Here is a 22406-nt window from a genome sequence, read left to right on the forward strand (position 1 = left end):
CTTTCGTGATTCCAGTGGTAGTTAAAACAGAAGCTGCATCGTCAGGGGGGAAAGCAGCAATGAGAAGCCATGTTATCATCTCTGTGGCCTTTGAAAATTGAAAATTGTCCTAAAATGAGTCGTAATTGTTTCAAAATAAGGCCACGAACGAACGAGAGAGAGAGAGAGAGAGAGAGAGAGAGAGAGAGAGAGAGAGAGAGAGAGAGAGAGAGAGTCATCTTACTACACGTCCTCATCCAGCATTCGACTCACGGGGAAAATCCATCGACTCAACATATCAACACAGATTCCATGAACGACTATATAGAAACGTTGCGCGAAGGAGGAAACAAGTGAGAAGAAATACCACGTGTGGGAGGAGGAGGAGGAGGAGGAGGAGGAGGAGGAGGAGGACGAGGAATAATAATAATAATAATAATAATAATAATAATAATAATAATAATAATAATAATAATAATAAGAAGAAGAAGAAAAAGAAGAACAACAAGAACAAGAAAGGTACAAGACCAGGAAGAAAATAAAAGGATAAGAAGACAACAACAACAACAACAGCAACAACAACAACAACGAGGAGGAGGAGGAGGAAAAAAGGGAGTGCCGAGACAAATACTTTTCCCGCATCCACCGAATACAAGTGAGCGAGTAAGTGAAGTTTGCCGAGTCAGGGTGATGCGGCAACTCTGGGCACGTCTGGGATGGAGCGGCGGTGGGGCAGAGGTGGGCAGGTGGTAGCGGCTGGGGCGGCGGTCATACGAGGGCAGCTATAACGGGTATGGGAAGACGCTCGGGGATTGACTCGTACAAAGACACGTGTTTATAATCGCTTTGCTCTCTCACCCATACAGCAATTTTCAAAGGCCCCCAAAAAGATGATTAATCGTGTTCTCAAGACTGCTCCTTCTCCCGGGGGGCGTTAACCCCTTCAGTATCATGACACATTTTCATATCTATTCTGCTAACTCTATGGTGATTTTAAAGTTTTATAAATACGGCCCCCTGCAAGGGCCCGTATTTATAAAACTATGGTTCGACATAAGTGAAACATAAGTCCACAAGATGGCGGACACCATGACTTACGTGAAGCATAAGTCTTATGTCTCACGTAAGTTCATCATAAACTCGCGGTCCCGTTATGTTTGGGTGAGAGCAAGAATAGCGTCGCTATGTCAAACCATAAGAGTCAACATGGCGGAGGCAGTGGAACAGCGACGACGCCACCTGAGAACTTTTCGTGATTGTACAGACGTGTTGGCTGAACTAAGTGACTCAGAACTGATAAGAGGTATCAGTTAGAGCGTGCAGGCAATATATGTGACTGACATGCAAGGATTCTTAGGGAAAGTGAACTCTACCAGGGATTTGAGAGGGGGACTGTGACAGCTGGATGCCGCCTTGTGGGTGACAGTGGTTACCCCAATAAAAGGTGGCTTCTGACACTATATCTTCGACCTCTGGCCAGGTTCAGAAACTTATGTGGGGATTAAAATAATGAAGACTATGGCTATTAATCTTCTGGCCTCCATAGACCCTTCCTAGTAAATAAAATTGTCTAATACCCAAAACTCATGGTAAAAATGTGTCCCACTACTGAAGGGGTTAATTGTGTAGAAATCTTGTTAATCTATCGGTAGAATCGTATAAGGACCTTTAAAAAAAATAGTGTCACTTCAATTAAAGTTTATTTGAAAACAATGGTGGTGCAGAGAAGAGGTGTTTTAGAATATGGGCGTGAACTCGGTGTGGCGAGGGCCGTCCAGCGATGGCCAAGCAGTGGGTGGCGGGGTGTCTGACTGTCGTTTGTTTACACTGGAAGAGTGTAATCTAATCTAATTGTTATCACGTGAACATCAGTCATCCCAGGCAATTTTGGGATGGTCAGAGAGAGGTCAAGTTCTGTTATCGTGTCTGTCCTCACTAAACAGACTAAACTATCATGATCTGACTTAACATTGCCAACGCCAGAATTAGCTGAAGCGGCTGATTTCAATAAAGCTTCTATTGGGCACAAACTTACAAGGCATAAAGAGCATCGCGAATGGGAGGATGTGCTGTGTGTATATCACGGGGTTATACCAATGACACGGCCTGCTTGCCACAACAGATTGTAATGCGCTACACACACACACACACACACACACACACACACACACACACACACACAAGGTGCCGTTAGCATCAGGGAGAAAGTGACAGACAGAAACAAAAAAAGTATTACCACTCATCACGAAAATATGACTCATTGCTGGACAGACTAACAGGACTTTTCATACGTCACCGCACCACACTGACGCGTCGACTGTCAATCACCAGGCGACGCGAACACTAGCCCGCACTGCACATTCCGGTCTCTCATACGATCTACTTTGAAAGGTCCCAGAGTAACTATAACGTATAGTCAGGTTTTCACGTATGCTTTTTCTCCTTCTTGGTAATGTAGAAGTTTTTTAAATTATTACTACAATAAGAGGAACACTTGAAAATCCAGATATCTTCCATTACAGTTATTGCGGGGCCTTACACACACACACACACACACACACACACACACACACACACACACACACACATCAGTCAATCAATCCATTACAGCTTGCTAAAAGTGTAACCGTGATAAGCTGCCGGAACGTTAACAATACTGGCCACAGATAAGGCTTGTAAATGACGTAGTGTGGCGCAGCTGCAGTTGTTAACAAAGCCATCACTGAGACAGGATAAAAAAACACACAGGTTGGTTCAAGAAGGCAGTAGTGTTGGTGGTTATAGACACATACCTCTGCGCCGATCACGTCTGTCCATTTCTTTAAACTTCTCTTAAAAATCCACGTTGACTAACAATCTGGTAACTGAGTCTCTTCCTGTCATCTATAATGTGATGCTAGCTTGTCAACTATGATTGTATGTATGATTGTTGAACGCATTGCTTCCTGTCTTGATTACTCAGCCTAAGGATCTTCTCTTGGGTCTTGTAATGACACAGGCGTAACTTTAGATAGTAATATAGTGAATGTATAAAAACACATTGATAAAAACGCATAAGCATAAAAACAAAGGGTATTATAGTACAAGTGAGCACTATCATACCAGTTATCTTATCTCCAGCTGCGCTTCTTTTCTATTATCTCCTTTTTCATTCAATCGATTTATTTCTTTATTCCTGTAAAGTTAAAAGCACTACACCTTTCCCGCCGAGTGAAAGTCCGTATTCTGAAACATTTTGGTCTCTCAGCACGACTATTTCAAAAGCCAACATAAATTACTCCCCAGGTTCTCCAGAGTATTTCTCCCGTTAATGATGAAGAAATCTTGTTCGTATGTCACCACAAACGTCAAAACACCCTTAAAAACCCATGTGACTTCTGTTACACCTGTTTGATAGTAGTCGGGATGTGGCGCATGCGTTTCAGAATCCCGTGAGCGACGCACTGACACCTGGACCAATATTCAGAATCAGAAATGACACGGATTTTTAGGGTGTTTGTACATCTGATGGAACTGATAAGATTTTCATATTACTAACAGGAGAAATACTCTTGACAACTATAACTAATCATCTCCGTGACCTTTAAAAATAGTCGTTCACGTGAGAGCAAAGCGTTTCTGATATGGAACAGAGACGAGACAAGCAAACGAGCGAGGCAGGAAAGTATTGTTAAACACTATACATCATAACTTTTCAGTCCTATTAGTATGTCGCCACTACCACACACAATGCACTAATCAGAACGCGTTTACATATTCATTATGCTTCCTATTTGACGATTTCATACAGCTTCAGAAACTTATGCGGGGATTAGAATAGTAAAGACTCTGGCCATTAATTTTCTGACAACCATAGACTCTTCCTAATATAAATACAACCGTCTAATCACACCGAAAATTCGTGCTAAAAATTATTATAGAACTGAAGGGGTTAATCTAAATATGTAATAGCTAGACACGTATATGGACTGAGGTATGGCGAGACAGGTCTGAAGCAATAAGGGGACTCAAGGCCGGAAAGGTGTTTGGTATGGGCAGTGACTTAATACTTCACATTCTTGGTGTTCAGGCCCTTGTTCTTAAACCTGCTTTCTCACCATGACTACTTCCGAAGGTCACAAAGTTTGGTACTTGCTTTCTCATGAGCGGTTTTTTTTTTTCTCTACCGATGATGTGAAGCCGTTAAATTATCACTATAGAATTATACAAACACCCTTCAAACTCTAAAAACTCTTCCACTAAAGTGTAGACGAAGGAAGAAGTACGTATACATGTATTAGCTTTACTAGTGATTTCCTTTCATACTTGTTCATTATTAATCCCTAATGTGGACAATTCTCTTAAGATCTGTTATGACAGTAATTTATCTTCTCCATGCATTTGTTATTCACAGCATCAAACAATATATGAGATAACTTTCATTAACCCATTCAGTGCCATGACGCGTTTCCATAGTCAATCTAGTGATGATATGGTGATTCTATACAGATTCAGAAACTTATGTGTGGATGAAAATAGTGAAGACTCTAGGTATTAATCTTCTCACCTCCATAGACCCTTTCTGATGTCACTAAAATGGTCTAATCGTGCACAAATCTAAAGGTAAAAATGTGTCCCAGTACTAAAGAGGTTAATAATTCAAAAGCCAGCATTTCAAGAGCCTGTTTCTGTATCCTGTAATTGGTATGGCCGTTATTATCATCAGCAACATTTAAACACTTCAGTACCATGACGCCTTTCCATATTAATTCTGCTTACTATATTTGGTGATTTTATACAGCCTCAGAAACTCATGTGGGTTATTAAAAGTGAAGACTGTGGCCATTAATATTCAAACTTTCATAGACTCTTCCTAATGTAAATAAAATAATTTAATCGTACACAAATCTCAGAGTAAAAATGTGTCCTAGTATTGAAGGGGTTCAGAGTATGATTCTGACCCAAGGATAAAATATTTCCTTGTATCCCTTCCCTCTCACGACCCTTTCAAACTCCTCTCCCCGTTGAAGACTTACGCTTTATTCTGACTGTTACGCATCCAACAATTCAGTAACTACAGCTGGCCTGTATTTTGGTACAGTATTCTCATTCCTAACACTAACACCTCGCTGGAATGGGATCGCTGGGTTTGTGGATAGAAACAATGATGGGTAGCGCGCACGCAAGCACACACACACACACACACACACACACACACACACACACACACACACACACACGGTAAAAATTACCGAACACAAGTTTTATGTGTGTGTGTGTGTGTGTGTGTGTGTGTGTGTGTGTGTGTGATGGACAACCTTCAAACTCAATCACAAGCGTTTATCTTTTTGTTTTCTTACTCAGATTTTTCCTTCTTTGTCGTTTGCGTTTTGGTGTGTTTGGTTTTGCAAGGCGGCGTCGCAACACACGTCCTTGAGGCTCACAGACGATAAAAACTCGGCCGCATGACATTTTCCTTTTTTTTTTTTACTTTGCTTCTTTTCCTCTTTCTATCTATTCATTTTTTTTAATTTCATTTTTTCTTATCTTTTTTCCATTTTCTTTTTAGGCAAGACGAAAGAAAGTGTGGAGAGGAAAAATATTGCTCAAAGCCATCAGTCGGTACTCGCCCGTGACAGCCTAGCCTTACTTAACTTGACTTCTTGCATGCTTCACTCTTCCCAACATAAGAACGCATTTATTCATTTACTTTTTCGATTCGTTTCTTCGTTATGCTAACTTTTCTCCTTCGTGAAGAGGAAAAAATGAGAGAGAGAGAGAGAGAGAGAGAGAGAGAGAGAGAGAGAGAGAGAGAGAGAGAGAGAGAGAGAATGGGAACTGAATTTTATATCTTCAAGGCTACATAACAATTTAAAACACCATTATAAAACACATCTCTGAAAACTTACAGGCTATAACGAAAAAAAAAAATAAATAAATAAAAAAAAAAAAATTACGCAATGAATCAGTTATACGCCGGATTCTGCACTTCGAGTATAAAAGACTAATCACTGCTGACGCTGAAAATATAGTCATGAGAATCCACTGTGCTTCAGAATGCGGGTCACAGTGTAGTCATGTTAATATCGAGTCTTGGCTGATATCACATCTCTTATCAGCCCCTACACACCACCCGGCAGCGTCATGAAGGGCATCACCGGTATCACCAAGCAACACTAGCGCAACACGGTCACCCACGGCTTGGATCAAGGGAAGTAACAATGCGAGGAACAATCTTATCAGGGCACATGGAGGAAGAGTCTTATCAGCAGGACCGGTAAGCGAGTTTATATGCAGAGGTACGAGTAAGCAATGCACTGGTCGTTGTTGTTGCGTGGTTTGTTCTTATTTCCGTCTCACTCCGGCACACGAAATTCCTCCCATTTTTTCTTCTAAGCCTGAATTTTTTCAAGCTTAAACTCATTATTTCTGGTTCTGTGCCCGCTACTGATCCTAAGAACTTCGCTCATGTCCCCTTTGTTATAACCCTGTGCTACCTATTTCATTTAAACGCTTTGCTCTCTCATTAAGACAATTTTCAGTGATAAATATATACCATTTATTGTTATCACCATAAAAACACACTTGAAAATTTAAATAACTATTGTTTTTTTTTAATAAGATTCCCAAACGTTAAACATCACGTATCTCTACTTTTTAGTTAAGTAACACTGCACCCATCATTGTTATGCACGCCACTAAAACTACACTCATATCACTCTAAGATCGGTTAGGAAGTGGTATGGGATAGTACGTTGAGTTGGATTGAAAAGTACAAATAGTGACAGCAAAATGTCAATTAAGTATAATGCTTTACCTACTAGAAAAAAAAGTAATAAACAAATAGAATTATAAATAAGTACACGTTTCGTCTGAGAGGGAAATATATTCTAAAAAAAAGTTTCAGCGTCTAGACTACTTTCAACAGACCAATGAACGTTACTGGGATTCAAAGAGTGTTCCACGATTCTACTGATAATTTAACAAAGATTCACCATCGTAAGTAGGGAAAGCACTCGTGAGGCCCTAATTACTTATCCTGATGGAAGCCAAAAGCGTTAATTCTAAACCAGCGATAATGAAGAGAAAAGGCTGGTCTAGATCTTAAGGCATTCGTACTCTCTCTCTCTCTCTCTCTCTCAGTAACGACGGTGAAATCTGCCTGAAATCATCATTCAGCAAGGGTGTGGGAATAACCTTGGCGCGCCTATTGTGGTAGCGGCACGTAAGGATGAGCAAGTGTTGGCTACCCCTCCACTACCACCCGTCCTTCCACGGGCACCCCACACACCCTCACACCTCAAGGTCACGGGGAGGACGCGGTCGGGTAGATGAAAGTAGGGAAACTTCAGGTGTGTGTGTGTGTGTGTGTGTGTGTGTGTGTGTGTGTGTAATTCTTTTTTTTTTTCACTGTTTGATCTGCTGCAGTCTCTGACGAGACAGCCAGACGTTACCCTACGGAACGAGCTCAGAGCTCATTATTTCCGATCTTCGGATAGGCCTGAGACCAGGCACACACCACACACCGGGACAAGAAGGTCACAACTCCTCGATTTACATCCCGTACCTACTCACTGCTAGGTGAACAGGGGCTACACGTGAAAGGAGACACACCCAAGTACGAGTATCTCCACCCGGCCGGGGAATCGAACCCCGGTCATCTGGCTTGTGAAGCCAGCGCTCTAACCACTGAGCTACCGGGCCGTGTGTGTGTGTGTGTGTGTGTGTGTGTGTGTGTGTGTGTGTGTTAACGAGGAAATACAACTGTTGAGAGAGAGAGAGAGAGAGAGAGAGAGAGAGAGAGAGAGAGAGAGAGAGAGAGAGAGAGAGAGAGAGAGAGAGAGAGAGAGAGTCACGATTGAATAGCACGACCTAACCAAATTTCAGTAGAATAATGAGACAGGGTAACAAGGGAAAACTCCAAGGTGTGGGAGGCTCAGTGGCTGCATCAGAGGAAGGAAGAAAACAAGTCACCTCTCACACTCATTGCAAGTTTCCGGATGCACAAAGGTGAAAGGAGGAAAAGAGCAGAGGGTGCTGAGAGAGGTGAAAGGAGGAAAAGAGGAGAAGGGCGTGGAGTAAGAGATCTGATAGGTAGTAGAATGTGAAAAGGTATAAAGGATGTACTATAAAGACCATAATAGTAAGTTTGAAAGGCAAGAATAAAAGTTAGAGGGTTCAAGCAAGAAAAGAAAAAAAAAGGAGAGAGGCACGTGTTCTCTCACCATCATTGCTTTCCAAAGGCTCTATTTGAAAATCTCGTGTTTTCAAGGGTATTTTAATGGTTCTGGTGATAGATTGGTAAGATTTCTAGTTTATTAAAAGGAGAAACTGTCTTGAAACCCTGGGTAGTTGTCTCTGTGGCCTTGGGAAATTGTCGTGGTGATAGAGCAAGGCATTTCTGAATCCAGGCGACTACGTGGAATAAGAAGGGATCTAATGAACAGTATGTGAAGTGCTGTGAAGAAAAATAATGCGTTATACAGATCGTAATAGTAAGTTTGGAAAGCGTGGGTACGAGGGTTTAAACTTAACGTGACTGAATTTAAAGACAGGGGAAAAACTTTAGGTAGGTGAATGAAAAAACTCATTATAGTGACGAGCAAACGAGGAGCTTCACTTGCAGGACTAGATGAATGATAGGGTAGCGATGGTAACTGAGCATATGCAGGAAATTTCACCCTCACGGTAGATCCACCGGCTTCTTGCAGTTTCTCTTGTATTTTTTTTCAGAGGTAGCGTTGGGATACCCGTGGCTTGTGGGCGGAGTTATAGTCTACTCCTAATAATGGTGACTTGCTTTTTACTTAACCCTAACTGGCACCTCTCCCCGGATCCTTTATAAGCGGACGGTGGAGGAAGCAAACATCTGTCCAGTCGCAACGAAGCAAGCAAGATCACCACCACCGTATCCAAGGTAAGATGTGGACAGGTATAGATTTCCCTGACGCGAACTTTCCAGGTAGAATAAGAGCGATGTCACGGTGGCCTCACATTTTTTTCTTATCGAAGGACTGACAGTGTGTACAAAAACCAGAACCGGTTTTTTTTTCATGTGTAGTAAAAATATACGGGAAAAACACGCCAATGATTTATTACTTGTACGCTAACGTGTTAAGGAGAGGGAACGATGAAGGTCATGTCTGTATAGTGCGTGATTAGTTCATTGCCTCAATAGTGGTAGGCGTGTGTGTGTGTTTTGAGGTGGCGTTTGGCAGCGAGAACAGGACGGATGTTATAGACGTGGAGTTCAGGGTGATTCAAGACGGCGGGTTCACTGACACACACACACACACACACACACATATCGAAAGACCGGAAAACAAGTTTCGAGTGATGCAAGAGAGACGTAAGGCTTAAAAAAATTAATAGTACAAACACAGGGACCGGAAAGGATAGAAGAAAGACATACTGTGAAGAAAATTGAACACACACACTCAGATGGTGGAAGAACGACGAAACGTGAAGAAAAATACAAACACAGGGACCGGAAAGGATAGAAGAAAGACATACTGTGAAGAAAATTGAACACACACACACACACACACACAGATGGTGGAAGAACGACGAAACGTGAAGAAAAATCCATAGTAGGAAAATATAGTGTGATATAGTTTGTCAGTCCGTTCCAAGTTACACAAGTTAAAAGTTGGACCAGTAATGTAGTGGCAGTAATGTAGTGGGTCTAACAGTTCTGAGACACGTTTGAGGCAGATTTGATTCAGTATGTAAACTGGAAGAGTAGGGAATCTTAAGTAGGTAAATTTCCACTCCGGTAAACACACGCACGCGCGCGCGCACACACACACACACACACACACACACACCCGGTAGCTCAGTGGTTAGAGCGCTGGCTTCACAAGCCAGAGGACCGGGGTTCGATTCCCCGGCCGGGTGGAGATATTTGGGTGTCTCCTTTCACGTGTAGCCCCTGTTCACATAGCAGTGAGTAGATACGGGATGTAAATCGAGGAGTTGTGACCAAAAAACACCAAAGCCACCTCCAGACACTCAAAAGAATACACACACACACACACACACACACACACACACACACCATTTTAAACAGTTAGTACGTTAATTATACCTAAAAACATCTAACACACACTGGAAACGCACAAAGTACACCGAAAACATCCGGCAACACTACCAAACACGCTTAAAACACCAAAATGCATTACATAGAACGGCAAGATTACAAGGGAAACTTGCTATTGTAGCTAGGATCGTACTCCTCTTCCGTTTCACTTTCTCTTTTGTTTCTCCTTTTTTCTTCCTTCTATTGCTTCCAGCTACATGTCTGAGCCTAGAATGTTGCGGCGCCAAAAAAATTCCAATCCTGAGCCTAGAAATCCATTAAATCACCCCCAAAAAAAAAAAAAAAAGCCAAAATAATGAGGAACTGGCGGGAGAGTCAAGTATTGTGGCTTGACTGCCCTAATCATCCCTCCCTTTCTCCTTCCTTCCACTGCTACTGTCTACACATCCGAGCTTAGAAACGCACGGGAACACGTAGAAATCACTAAATAAATAGTAGGCAAAATATTGACGAACTTTGGGAGGGGTTGGGTTGGGAGAGACGCAAACCCAGATCTATGATGAGTGGCTGTAATCAGTTTATCTTACTATGTTATTTACCTATCAACTAAACAAATTACCTGATTATCTATTTATCTATATCTTCACACAAGCATACAAATATTAACAAACTGGCATGGATGAATGGTGGGCTGGTGGCAAGAGTGTTGGATGCCAGGATAAGGAGGTCGGGGAACTACTGGGTTGAGCAGACTAAATCCATCATTATAAAGAAACGCACAGCACCATTAAGATACAAAAAAAAAAAAAAAAAAAAAAAAAAGTGGTAATAAAAAAAAAATAAATAAAAAATAAATAAATAAAGCAAGATAAATGCTGAAAAAAAAACTTTAAAAATGCCGCAGTAATCAATAATTAAGAAAGCAGAATAAGCCTAAGAAATTGCAATAATAATAATGATAATAATAATAATAATTAATAAAAAAATAACGAGCAGAAATATTAAAAAAATAATCATTAATAAAAAAAATAATAAAAACAAATAAAAATAATAATTAATAAAAAATAACAAAAAGCAAAAATAATAATAATCAGAAATAATAATAAAAAATAATAATAAAAAAAATAATAATAAAAAGCAGAAATAATAATAATAATTAATAATAATAATAATAAAAAGCAGAAATAATAATAAAAACACTACAAATGAAAAAAATAATTAATAAAAAATAATAAAGCACAAATAATAATAAAAAATAAGCAGAAATAATAATAAAAAGCAGAACAATAATAATAATAAAGAACAGACTTGTCAAAAAAAAAAACAATGAAAAAAACAATGAAAGTAGTAAACTTCAGAAAAACCAATAATAACCAAAGCAAACTCAACCAAACCTCAAAAAATGTCAACAAGAACAAAAGCAAATTCAACCAAACTTCAGAAATTCTAATGATAACCAAAGTAAACTCGACCAAACTACAGAAATCCCAATACTAACCAACACTCACCTCTGTACTGTGCTCCTCCCTCAGGTCACCAGTCACCGCCAGCATGCCCATTGACTTTTACTACCTGCTCATCTCCCCGCCCTGCCGCGCTGTGATGCTGACGGCCGAGGCGGTGGGTGTGAAGCTCAACATGAAGGAGCTGGACATTTTCAAGGGGGAGCAGATGAAGCCAGAGTTTGTGGCCCTCAATCCTCAGCACTGCATCCCCACACTGGTGGATGGCGACTTTGTCATCTGGGAGAGGTGAGGAATTAGCGGGAGTCGGTTAGTAGTGAGGGTAAGCTGTGAGTGTGGGAGTGGTGGTTGTGGTGGTTGTGGTGTGGGTGGGGGTAAGCTAGGAGGATGTGGAATTACTAGTTTGCATGTTTATAATTTATAATGGTAGGGCAATCGAGGCTCGTGCATTTCTTGACACTGATACAAAGAGGAACCAGAAGGGCTGAAGATGCAAACTCTTCCTTCTCCAGTTCCCAGAAACAAGTACATGCTGGGCCAAACTTTTGCAGCCCAGAATAATACACATCAAAGGCAGACCAGAGGCAAATGGTTGATCAAAGTGTACTACTGGTCTCCATCTCAATCCTGTATACATTCAGATTAATGGCTTGTCATACAGATTAAAAGTATCAATAAGAAAAGAACAGATCACCAGCAATGCATACGGTTTTCCTACAACTAATTTTTCCTGGCAGCCGACCCACATGCTCCTACCTGGCATCAAAGTATGGCAAGGATGACTCGCTCTTCCCAAATGATCCTCGTGCCAGAGCTGAAGTGGAACGACTCAATTACTTTGACATGGGCACACTCTTCCATCGCTTCGGGGAGTATGTGGTAAGTGGAGATGCAAAAACAGGTAGACTAAATTTATACCAGTAGGCAGATATGAGCATTAAATAGTACTTTTGTATTTATAAACCGTATTCATGTCGGCAAATCCTCAATATTTCAAGTTCTGCAAACATTGATATTCCTCCTTACCATCTGTTAGACTACTTTCATCAATTGTCATTATTACCATACCAATCTATTCATTAGGTTACTTGTTTTCTTCTTGCTAACCATCATCACTAAAAACACAGATATTCCTCCTTACCACCGGTTAGATTACCTACTTTCATTCTCTATTCACCTCCATGCATGTTTTCTTCTTGCTAATCATCATCACTAGTCATTATCTTCCCTTTATCTGTTCATATAAAGTTTCCTTCCTCATTAACCAATCATTATTCCATCCTCCACACTTTTATATCCTCACCACCTTTATCGTAAATAACGCTGACAATAACCACCACCACCACTTACTCTTCCTTACTTCCTTCCTTGCAGTTCCCAGTAATGTTCAGAGGTGAGAAGGAATTCAACCCAGACAAGCTGGAACGTTTACAGGAAGCTCTTGGTTGGCTGGATGGCTTCCTCTCGGGCAACAAGTTTGCTGTTGGTGACAATATTACCATTGCTGACCACACTCTCTTGGCCACTGTCTCTACCATAAAGGAGGCAAATGTGGACTTGAGCAAGCATGCCAACATCCTTGCCTGGCTGGAGAAGTGCAAGGCTGAGGTGCCAGGCTATGAGACCAATCAAAAGGGTGCTGAGGATTGGGGAAAGTTCTTCAAGTCTCGTTGCAACTTGTAAGCATTAGGGTCATCTGTAGCAGTCCCAGATGAGTGCACTGTTAACAGTGGTGTATGTGAAAAGTTATGTACCTATTTAATGGTTTAATGGTTTGTTACCAGTGTCCTCCATGAAGTGTTGTTTGATGTTACCAATGTTTGATGTTATGCAGACTGGTGTTGGTTGTGTGATATGTTGTATGAGTGATATTATTGAGTGTACTTTGTAAAGCAACAAGAAAATACATAAATAAAAATAATCAACCTCGGCTTGGACTTGTGACTACAATCTTTGATGTATTGACAAAATGGTCTTCATTCCTCCCAAAGTAAGGGGTATATGTGGCACAATACATAATAAAGTTAATGAAATCTGGAATAACCAAACAAATAAGATTTAGTTAGAAAAAAGAAAAAAAAAATGCACAAATAAATTCAAATATTATATACAAATAAATCCATTGACAAATAATAAACACAGCTAAAATTATACCATTGACAAATAATAAACACAGCTACAAATAAATCCATTGACAAATAATAAACACAGCTACAAATAAATCCATTGACAAATAATAAACACGGCTACAAATAAATCCATTGACAAATAATAAACACAGCTACAAATAAATCCATTGACAAATAATAAACAAAGCCTTGATGTGTCCCAGTACCTTTAAAACACTGCATAACTTCATGTTGTTCTTTGTGACATTTCTTGAATACCACCATGAGGCCTATGTAGCAGCTCGGACACATGTCACTCATTTCCTCATCATAGGCCGTGGTGATGCGCTGCCCAGAACTAAAGGTCTTTGCCTTGGCAGAATACTCTTTTGGTCCACTTTCCAGTCTTCCTGTTATTGTAAGATGCCTGAACACTTACATATGATAATGTCAAAATGTCTAAAAGAAATATTATTCAAGACACCACTAAGCCACTGAATTACTGTCCTATCCAAACAGTCTATTTCCATTTGTTTCAAAATCTTGTCTTGCCTTTCATAATCTAATAAATTGTTTTATTACATTTCTATGATTTATCTTGTCAGTCAATCTCTGTTTAAAAAGGGGCAAAAAATTGGTGTCAGTTATCATGGAATATAAAACCACCCATACTGAACACAACATAACTACAATTCTATCAAAAGTTATAGATAAAATATAATGGAAGTCTAACCCAAACCATGCTCAGTAGAGATCCAATGCTGCAGTGTGTCCCTCACACTGATTCAGTTGAACATACATGTCACACCATTTAGGGAGGCAGTGGCATAGTGGATAAGGTGGTGAGCGTGAGATCAGGCAGACGTCCACGCGTAGGTTCGAATCCCACCACGTATAGCCTTAAAACACTTTGGCATTTGTCGAGTGGTTTAAAGTTACCTACATATCACCATTATACCCAGGTTCTAGGTGGTTACACTCAAGATGAGCTTGGGCAGTGATATGGGCCCTAATATGGGTACCACTATACATAAAATTGCCTGCGCCACTAATGGGCGGAAGCTGAACAGTGCTTCCCATACACTCTTCAAGTGTGCCTACAGGCGCTATAGGCCCACCGTAAAAAAAAAAAAAAAAAAAAAAAAAAAAAAAAAATTACACTCGGCCAAATATGAAAATGAACAAATGAAGTCAGGCATCCCCACCATCTATCTGTGTAGCAATTTCATAAATACTACTACTACTGCTACTGGTGTTATCACCACTACCACCCACTGACACTGCAATTTAAGCAGCAATCCAACATATAGATGCCTTATTGGCTCTAAACATAATTCATTATTAATCTCATCAATACTTTTCTATTACCATTTTGCTGATTACATAGCTATCGTCATAGCCTTGTGTGCATCATCACTTCCTAACTGCTCTCTTTTTCACTGCCATGCTTCATCAAAGCTTATGACAGGTGGCACCATAAGAGTTTGTGATCATGGAGACCTGTGCAATGTTTTGGCTTGAATGGCTTCATTTAAATCACTCAGTATGACCAGGCAGAATCATGTGACCTCACGTGCATGAGGTACCCAGTTAACCACCAAACTCTACGACTCCAGGAGGAAGACATCTTATCCTAAAAGGTCATCCAGCAGGTTTCAGTAATCATCATTATCTTAAGTTGTTCAAAGATTTATTGACAAGAACAACTGTTCCACGAGCAGTGCATCGCAACACAGAGTTTCCAAAGGCACTCATCATGATCAACTTGAAGCTCTGCCTCCCACAAACTGATATTACTTATATCAATTGATTGATCATATCTCCAACACAGAGCCCCTCCAAGTTTCAAGGCCTCTTATAAGAATTTACACATTTCAGATTCTTCTGACTCCTAGTGCCTATATAAACCTATCTAGCCATTATCTACATACCAGGCCAGCAAGAAGGACTGCCAGCCTGGTAGAAACAGACAAGTAGGCAACCATAAATAACTCTGAGGTGATTGGCTGGGTGAAGTCACTGGTCAGAAGAGATGATCTTAAAATGACTGAAGATGTAAGAAGCAACGGCCACAGTAACAATTATGTGTGTGTGATAGGAAGGGGAGTTTAGAAATGGCGTGGCCTATACAATGGCAATAATGATTGAAAGAATAAAGATAAAATAATTGTGTGTGAGTATTTTGTCCTGAAATTGGCATTGTGGTGGTGTAGTGCCACAGCAGCTACAACTGTGTGAATGTGTGCGTTTTGTTCATACATCTGGTGTGATTCAGTGGCACAGTGCCATTGTGTTTGCCAGTCATAAGACATCTCTCAACTGTTTGTGCTTTTTTGTAGTGCAGCAGCTCCATTGCCACCCTTCCTTACATGCAAGCTGGGATGACTGTTGTGGTTAACAAGTGGTTCATCCACATGAAGACTTTGTATGTTCAGATATGTGAACTGTACATGGAAATGTTTATATAACACAAAGCAAACATGTATTTGTTTTTTTTGTTTGTGATACCAATTGTAGGAACACATGACTAACATCCAATGAAAACTTGAGGAAATAATGTGCAAAAGTCAGGATGGCAAGAAATTAAACTTTGTGTAAAAGTCGAGGATAACAAAACTTATGAGACACTGCAGATAATATGCTGTGTTTAAGGTTCAGCAAGGAGTAGTGAGGTAATGAACACAAGTGGAGGCAAGCTTTCATGTGCCTGGGTCTGAAACAGGAGAGTAGATGGAGAGGATATGTGGTGTGGCATGAATGGTGGAATGAAGTTATGGGGGATTCCTGTCAGTCATCCCTTGTGGAGAGCTGTCCAGGAAGGAACACGGACAAATGGTATTGGTGGTGGTGATGGTGGTGGTGATGATGAAGTTCACACCTAAGAACTCTGTTGCTTTTATCTATCATTACTGCTCATATATTAACACAAAAGTCACAACTACTCCTTATCCTTCAATTTCTTCTTCTTCTTCTTGTTATTTTCCTCAACAGCCAGACATTGGGAGGGATTATATTCATCTGTGACTTCTGCATGTTTCCTTTTCTTCTTTTTCTTTACTTTAAGCTGCTCTTCTGTTTCATCATTTAAGATTTGTTCTTCAACAGCATCAGAATGCTTCTTCTTCTTCTTCTTTTTTCTTTGTGTCTCTTCATCAACTACTGGATTAATCTGAGCAGTGTCTTCAGTACTAACCTCCACACCATTGGCTTCACATGGATTCTCATCAGTGTCATTAAAATCACTGCTTTTCTGCTTTTTCTTCTTCTTTTTCTTCTTTGGCACATTATTTTCTTCTACTTCAACACAACATTTTTCAGATATGGTTTCAGCAGGATCAATTTCCTCTATCTCTACCTGATGCTTCTTCTTTTTCTTCTTCTTCTTCCTCCTTTCTTCTCTGTTCTCTTCTTCACCATTAGGGGAGTCAGGAGTGAGGTCACCACCACCAGCATTCATCCCCAAGCCAGGCCTTCCCACATCCTCTTCCTCATCATCACATTGGCTCTCCTCAGCCACGGTCTGGGGTTGACTTTTAGCACGGTTTCTGAACGCTTCCATTTTCTGGGCGAAGTAGTCCTGAAGATGTTACTGGGATTAATTCCTAGCACTGGCAATGCTTTGACTTCTTTTGGAAGCCTTCACCACATTTGTTCCTCTGCCTCCATGGATGGATTAATCAGAGGTTGAGAATCCTTTTTAAAACATCTTAACTATTGCATATTATTTACGATACTATTCAAATAGAAAAATATGATATAGACATACATCTACTTCCTTGCATCAGTAATCTACAGTATTAAGAAAAAGTAGCTATATATTCCCAGTACAACTATGAAGAGCCTCACAGCTACAAGTGGGAAAACTACATACATACCACTGTAATACAATCTAAGAGAGGCATCACTACAGTCCACTCCTGCAAGCTAAAGCTATTTGTTTACCCGAGTCACCAGCAAGCCATCTCACCTGCATGAAGCAGCCCTTGATGGTGGTGAGCCCCATGGAGTGGTTCACATGGCCCACCTCATCCACGTCATTCTCTTCTTTGGCCTCGGCATGCTTCTCCTTGGCCAACTGCTTGGCTCGCTTGGACCCCAGAATGCAGCCCAGGTCATCCTCGGTGCAGCGACTCAAGTCCTTACCCCTTGTGAACTTGTGGTAACTGAAACAATATCATCATGGAGCACATATCAAACAGAACTACACTATATGGTAAATGATTTAGAGAACCAATCTATCTGCCTGAGATTCTCCTAGAAGATGGAGAGTATGACAAACCTTAAATTCAAAGTTCTTTCACTGAAACAAACAAGTTTCTTTTAACCTGAATTACAAGACTTGAATAAAATGTCTAAGTCCCTTTAATCTATTACGAAGAATCACTGCAATTCTGTGGATCACAAGGCCACAGCATCGTGAAGTGAGAGATTTTTGCCTGATAATCTTTTGATACCTTATTTTTCCCTGTCAGATCCTGAATTATGGGACAAGTAATTACAATGAAGACAATGCTATCTGCAGTACTCACTGAACTCTGGAGCGAGAGGCTTTGGAGGAGCTTTCAAGTGATGTCTTGCCAACATTGCTATGGGTTGGTGCTTTGGTGCTGTCACTGCTTGAGTCAGTTGTGCCATTTGTGGGGGTGTTGTCTTGTCTGTTCAAGTTGGCAAGAACATTCTCAAAGTCTTCATAATGCTTGATCCATTCATCATCACTGCCTTTATAGCCAATGCCTGGAGGGGAGGAGCCAATTATCTTATCTAAAGTCCATCAAAAAGATTTTAACAAAGATTAATCAACAATTTCATTCACAATAATAACAATCTGGAAAAAATATGAGCAGTAAATTGAAATCAGTAATACTAATCTTTATTCTTAAAATCTTATTAAATAATTTGAAGTATTTCTAAGACCCAGTAGGTAATCAGTGAAAATGCTGCATTTATATATCAGATAAAAACACAAAACAATTCAATTGGTAATTTAGAAAACTGCAAACCATGATGCATTTTATATCAGTTAGAAATTGTTATTAGCAAAGATTCATCACACTGTTATAATTGTAATGCACATAAAGTCCAAGTTGTGCACTCAAGAGCCTGTAACACTTTAAGTCTTTGTATGCATAGTTAGGTTAAAAAAAATTACTGATTTATAATTAAAAGGAAAAATTACATACAAGACAACATGTAAAGATACAAATCCAAATTATGTAGGAATTGCACCAGAAGTTGAATGCAGTGAGTCATCATAATGACCTACTTCATCCTAATCCCTATATTAGAGACTCAGGCACAGATTAAAGCTGCCATCACTGGTAGATTCAACACTGGACACCATACAGAGAGAGAGAGAGGGAGAGGAGAGAGAGAGAGAGAGAGAGAGAGAGAGAGAGAGAGAGAGAGAGAGAGAGAGAGAGAGAGAGAGAGAGAGAGAGAGAGAGAGAGAGAGTCATGATTAGACACCACAACCTAACCAAGTTCAGAAGAGTAGAATAATAAGACAGGGTAATACTGAAAGACACCAGGCAGGAAAGGTGTGAGAAGCTCATTGGTTACATCAGAGGAAGAAAGGAAGCAAGTGATCTCTCTCCCAGTCAAGCTGCAAGTACAGCAACCACAAAGAGACCCATAAAACCATCAGACATCATGGAATTTAGTTATGTGATAAACATATGGTTAACAATCTTTCTCTCAGGGACATATATATAGTATATACACAAACATTTATATATATATAAAGGAAAAGAAAGGTCTACATGAAATTATTAAAGCAATACTTTAGTGCCATCACTTTTTTAGGAACAGGCTGCATGTAAGGAAAGTTCCAGCAGGAAGGAGAGATGGTTGCTTGCTGACAGTGCTGGAAGAGTGACCAGGCAAGGTGCAAGCATAGGGACACAGGAAAGTACACCAGATTCGTAAGCCTTTCAAAAGTTGATGCCAGTGAGGGCATGGAAAGCATCATGAGGAAGAATGGTAATGGATTTTTGTGAAGCAGGTGTCACTGCAAGCTAATCCATTCATTGTTACCTTTGCTGTCGTCCTTTAACTTAACAGACAGGGGGTCCTTCATGCCCTGCTGCTCCCGGCCCAAGCCATGGCCCTTCGACCACCCCATTTTCTCCATCAATTTTTGTCCAAACTTTGAGTCATCTGAAATGGAAGCAACATACATAATAACATCTAACCTATGGAATATCACCTCACCCTTTACATCTCACCTGTTTAAGATTCCAAAAAAGTTCTATTCCTGTTCTGAGACAATTTGTTTTTGTGGCATCTCCCTTTGAACTGTCCTATCTGTAAATAGTATCTTGCCACTGTCACACAACAGCCTCTAAGTCCCACCTAATCTATGAGAGTCAAATGTGCTCCAGTGTGAACAGAATGGCTCCACTGCATCACTGACCTGACCTGACTCCTTGTCACATCCTTGTCTCCTCAACATTCTAGGTGTGTTCTTGGTCAAGATGAAAATGTATGCACATCTCTGAGGAGTGTAACACTACGAGCTAGATGGCTCTGTGGGCTGCCACCCTCAAACCCATCGCCTCACCAACCACAGGTAAAACAAATACAACATACTCTTAATATACATGTCATGTCCGCTCTTCCCAATTCTTGGCTCCCCCTTCACAACTCCTCCACCCAGTTAATCTGACATTGACCACATTATATGAACCCACACTATTGGTCAACAAGGGATAGAGAAAGAAAAGATAATAAATAGAGGAAATGGGATTAAAACATGAGACAGAAAGGAAATGGATAATATATAGAGGAAATGGAAATAAAACAGGATAGAAAGAAATGGATAATGAATGGAGAAAATGGAGATAAAACAAGAGATAGACAGAAAAATGAATAACGAATAGAGGAACAGGAGGATATTACGATATTGCCATATAGCCACGTGTGTGTGTGTGTGTGTGTGTGTGTGTGTGTGTGTGTGTGTGTAATTCACCTCGGTCGTCTGCTGGTCACACAGCCAGTCTTCCCCATTACGGAGCAAGCTCAGAGCTCATAGACCGATCTTCGTGTGTGTGTGTGTGTGTGTGTGTGTGTGTGTGTGTGTTGTTGTTGACAAACAGCGTAGCTGTATATATATGACGTCAAATCAGCTGAGTGGAGGAGCTGCGAAGGGGGAGCCGGGAATCGAGGAGAGCGGACGGAACATGTATATTTAGAGAGTGCCGAAACTAAATGAATAAACAGTGAAGGAGTATGTCGCCGGGAAGAATGGAGCAAGTACTTTCTCTGTATTTTGAAAGAAGTAAACACAACCAAGGCAACCCTCACAGTCAGCTGGCGCCTGCCGCCTGGCACTCACCGTTCGCCCAAAGACTTCCTCGGGGGTTTAGCGACCATTTCTGCCTCCTTCTCGGCTCGGCCATAGACATCGTGGCGGTAGTAGTGGTGGAAGCGGTGCCTTGCTCTGCTGGGTAGCTGGTGGTGGAGGTCACCGCGAGGCACGTGGTTGGTGTTTACCTCTGCTACTACTGCTGCTGCTGCTGACGATGATGACCATTAGATAAGAAACTCTACTTTCCTAACGGCACATTTCTGATTGTGCTCAACTTCCTTATTTTAATATTATTTTTTCACATCTTCAGTTTGTAATATTATTTTCTCATAAATATTCCATGGTAATTTTTCCTATGTCCTTTAGGCTTTTATCTTAAGAATCCTGCAATGTACAGTACTTACACAAAATTTAGTTATATTTTCCCTTTTGCATGACATAAGATATTCCAAGTTGTTTCTTATCTGCTGCTCAATAATGCCTTTTGCATCTTTCTCAGTACCTCGTTTCATTACATTCGAGACACCACGAAGCGAGAAGGTGTGTTCGTTCCAAATATCAATTTCTAAATCCGTCTTTTGAAATTGCCCCCACCGAAGCTGCTTTATTCTTCTAGGTCTCCACTACATAATTCAGAGGTTCTGTGGAAGTGGTAGTGAAAAGAAGGTGAGGTGGACTGTGGAAGTTCGCGGAGCAAGCAATCGTAATATGTGTGGAAGAGTGACTTCATGAACATTGATAGAAGATGGAAGGAAGTGAGACGAGAGGATGTGGCTCAGGAGTTAATGGAAGGGGAAGGGAGGGGAGTAGGGAGGATGACGTGGACAAGGGATGAGGTTAAAGTGAAATGGCGAGGAATGACTCGGTTCGTATTGAGAAACGATATGCATGCTCTCTCTCTCTCTCTCTCTCTCTCTCTCTCTCTCTCCACGACTAAAGACCACAAATATGATATGCCGGGTTGTCATGTGCGTTCATTATGTTAATAATATGGAAATTTTATTAATATTTTACTAGAACCGTAGAGAGAGAGAGAGAGAGAGAGAGAGAGAGAGAGAGAGAGAGAACTTGATATCCGTGTAACTTCAAAATATTGTCTATATACTGTAAAATGCCTCCTGGATTTAAAACACATTGTAGATTACTGATAACGTAATTGATTTGATGTGAATAATGCTTGTTTTCTATTGATTACAAGGATAACTCACGGTTTTCCTCTAGATCTGACAACCACGCATTCCTGACACTCTTCAAACCGAGACCTAGGAGACACTTTACACTTACAGTAGACACACTATAGAGTCTCCTGAGAGTAGTGCGGATGCGGTAGTTTCAGAATATAGCTCATTAGGAAACTAGCTGGGAGAAGAAGAAACGTACAAAGTGAGGAAAATTGAGTCTTGCGAATAAATGCGTCTTTCTTTTTAAATTCCATCACCATCAAGGAGCTGAAGAAATGATGAGTGACAGCTGTACTTCACTTGGCGCTGTGGTGATGTTAGTTATCATAGTTTGAATACACACTGCTGCAA

The 22406-nt window shown here is 40.5% G+C and overlaps 3 protein-coding genes across 4 annotated transcripts in view; 1 reads left to right on the forward strand and 2 right to left on the reverse strand.

Annotated features, from left to right (window-relative positions):
- LOC123519998 (pro-resilin-like) overlaps window positions 1-11635 on the reverse strand; it is a 21659-nt gene extending 10024 nt beyond the window's left edge. The window contains exon 1 of one of the 2 annotated variants that reach the window (XM_045281764.1): window positions 11506-11635. In XM_045281764.1, the coding sequence (XP_045137699.1) occupies window positions 11506-11556 (51 nt within the window). In that variant the 5' untranslated portion in view covers window positions 11557-11635. Of the gene's footprint in view, window positions 1-3081; window positions 3399-11505 lie in introns of those variants that run through there. The other variant, XM_045281767.1, reaches the window with a different exon arrangement.
- Window positions 11549-13390, forward strand: LOC123519997 (glutathione S-transferase 1-like). The gene is made up of 3 exons (XM_045281763.1): window positions 11549-11748; window positions 12198-12339; window positions 12835-13390. The coding sequence occupies exons 1-3, from the start codon at window positions 11549-11551 to the stop codon at window positions 13141-13143; spliced, it is 651 nt and encodes a 216-aa protein (XP_045137698.1). The 3' UTR covers window positions 13144-13390.
- Window positions 13391-15241: 1851 nt separating this feature from the next.
- Window positions 15242-21082, reverse strand: LOC123519929 (PIN2/TERF1-interacting telomerase inhibitor 1-like). Its single transcript, XM_045281641.1, has 5 exons — window positions 20902-21082; window positions 19602-19724; window positions 18098-18302; window positions 17536-17731; window positions 15242-17145 (listed from the first exon to the last, which is right to left on the reverse strand). The coding sequence occupies exons 1-5, from the start codon at window positions 20969-20971 to the stop codon at window positions 16507-16509; spliced, it is 1233 nt and encodes a 410-aa protein (XP_045137576.1). The 5' UTR covers window positions 20972-21082; the 3' UTR covers window positions 15242-16506.
- Window positions 21083-22406: the final 1324 nt, after the last annotated feature.

Source organism: Portunus trituberculatus, chromosome 46, assembly GCF_017591435.1.
Source record: "Portunus trituberculatus isolate SZX2019 chromosome 46, ASM1759143v1, whole genome shotgun sequence".
Taxonomy (NCBI): domain Eukaryota; kingdom Metazoa; phylum Arthropoda; class Malacostraca; order Decapoda; family Portunidae; genus Portunus; species Portunus trituberculatus.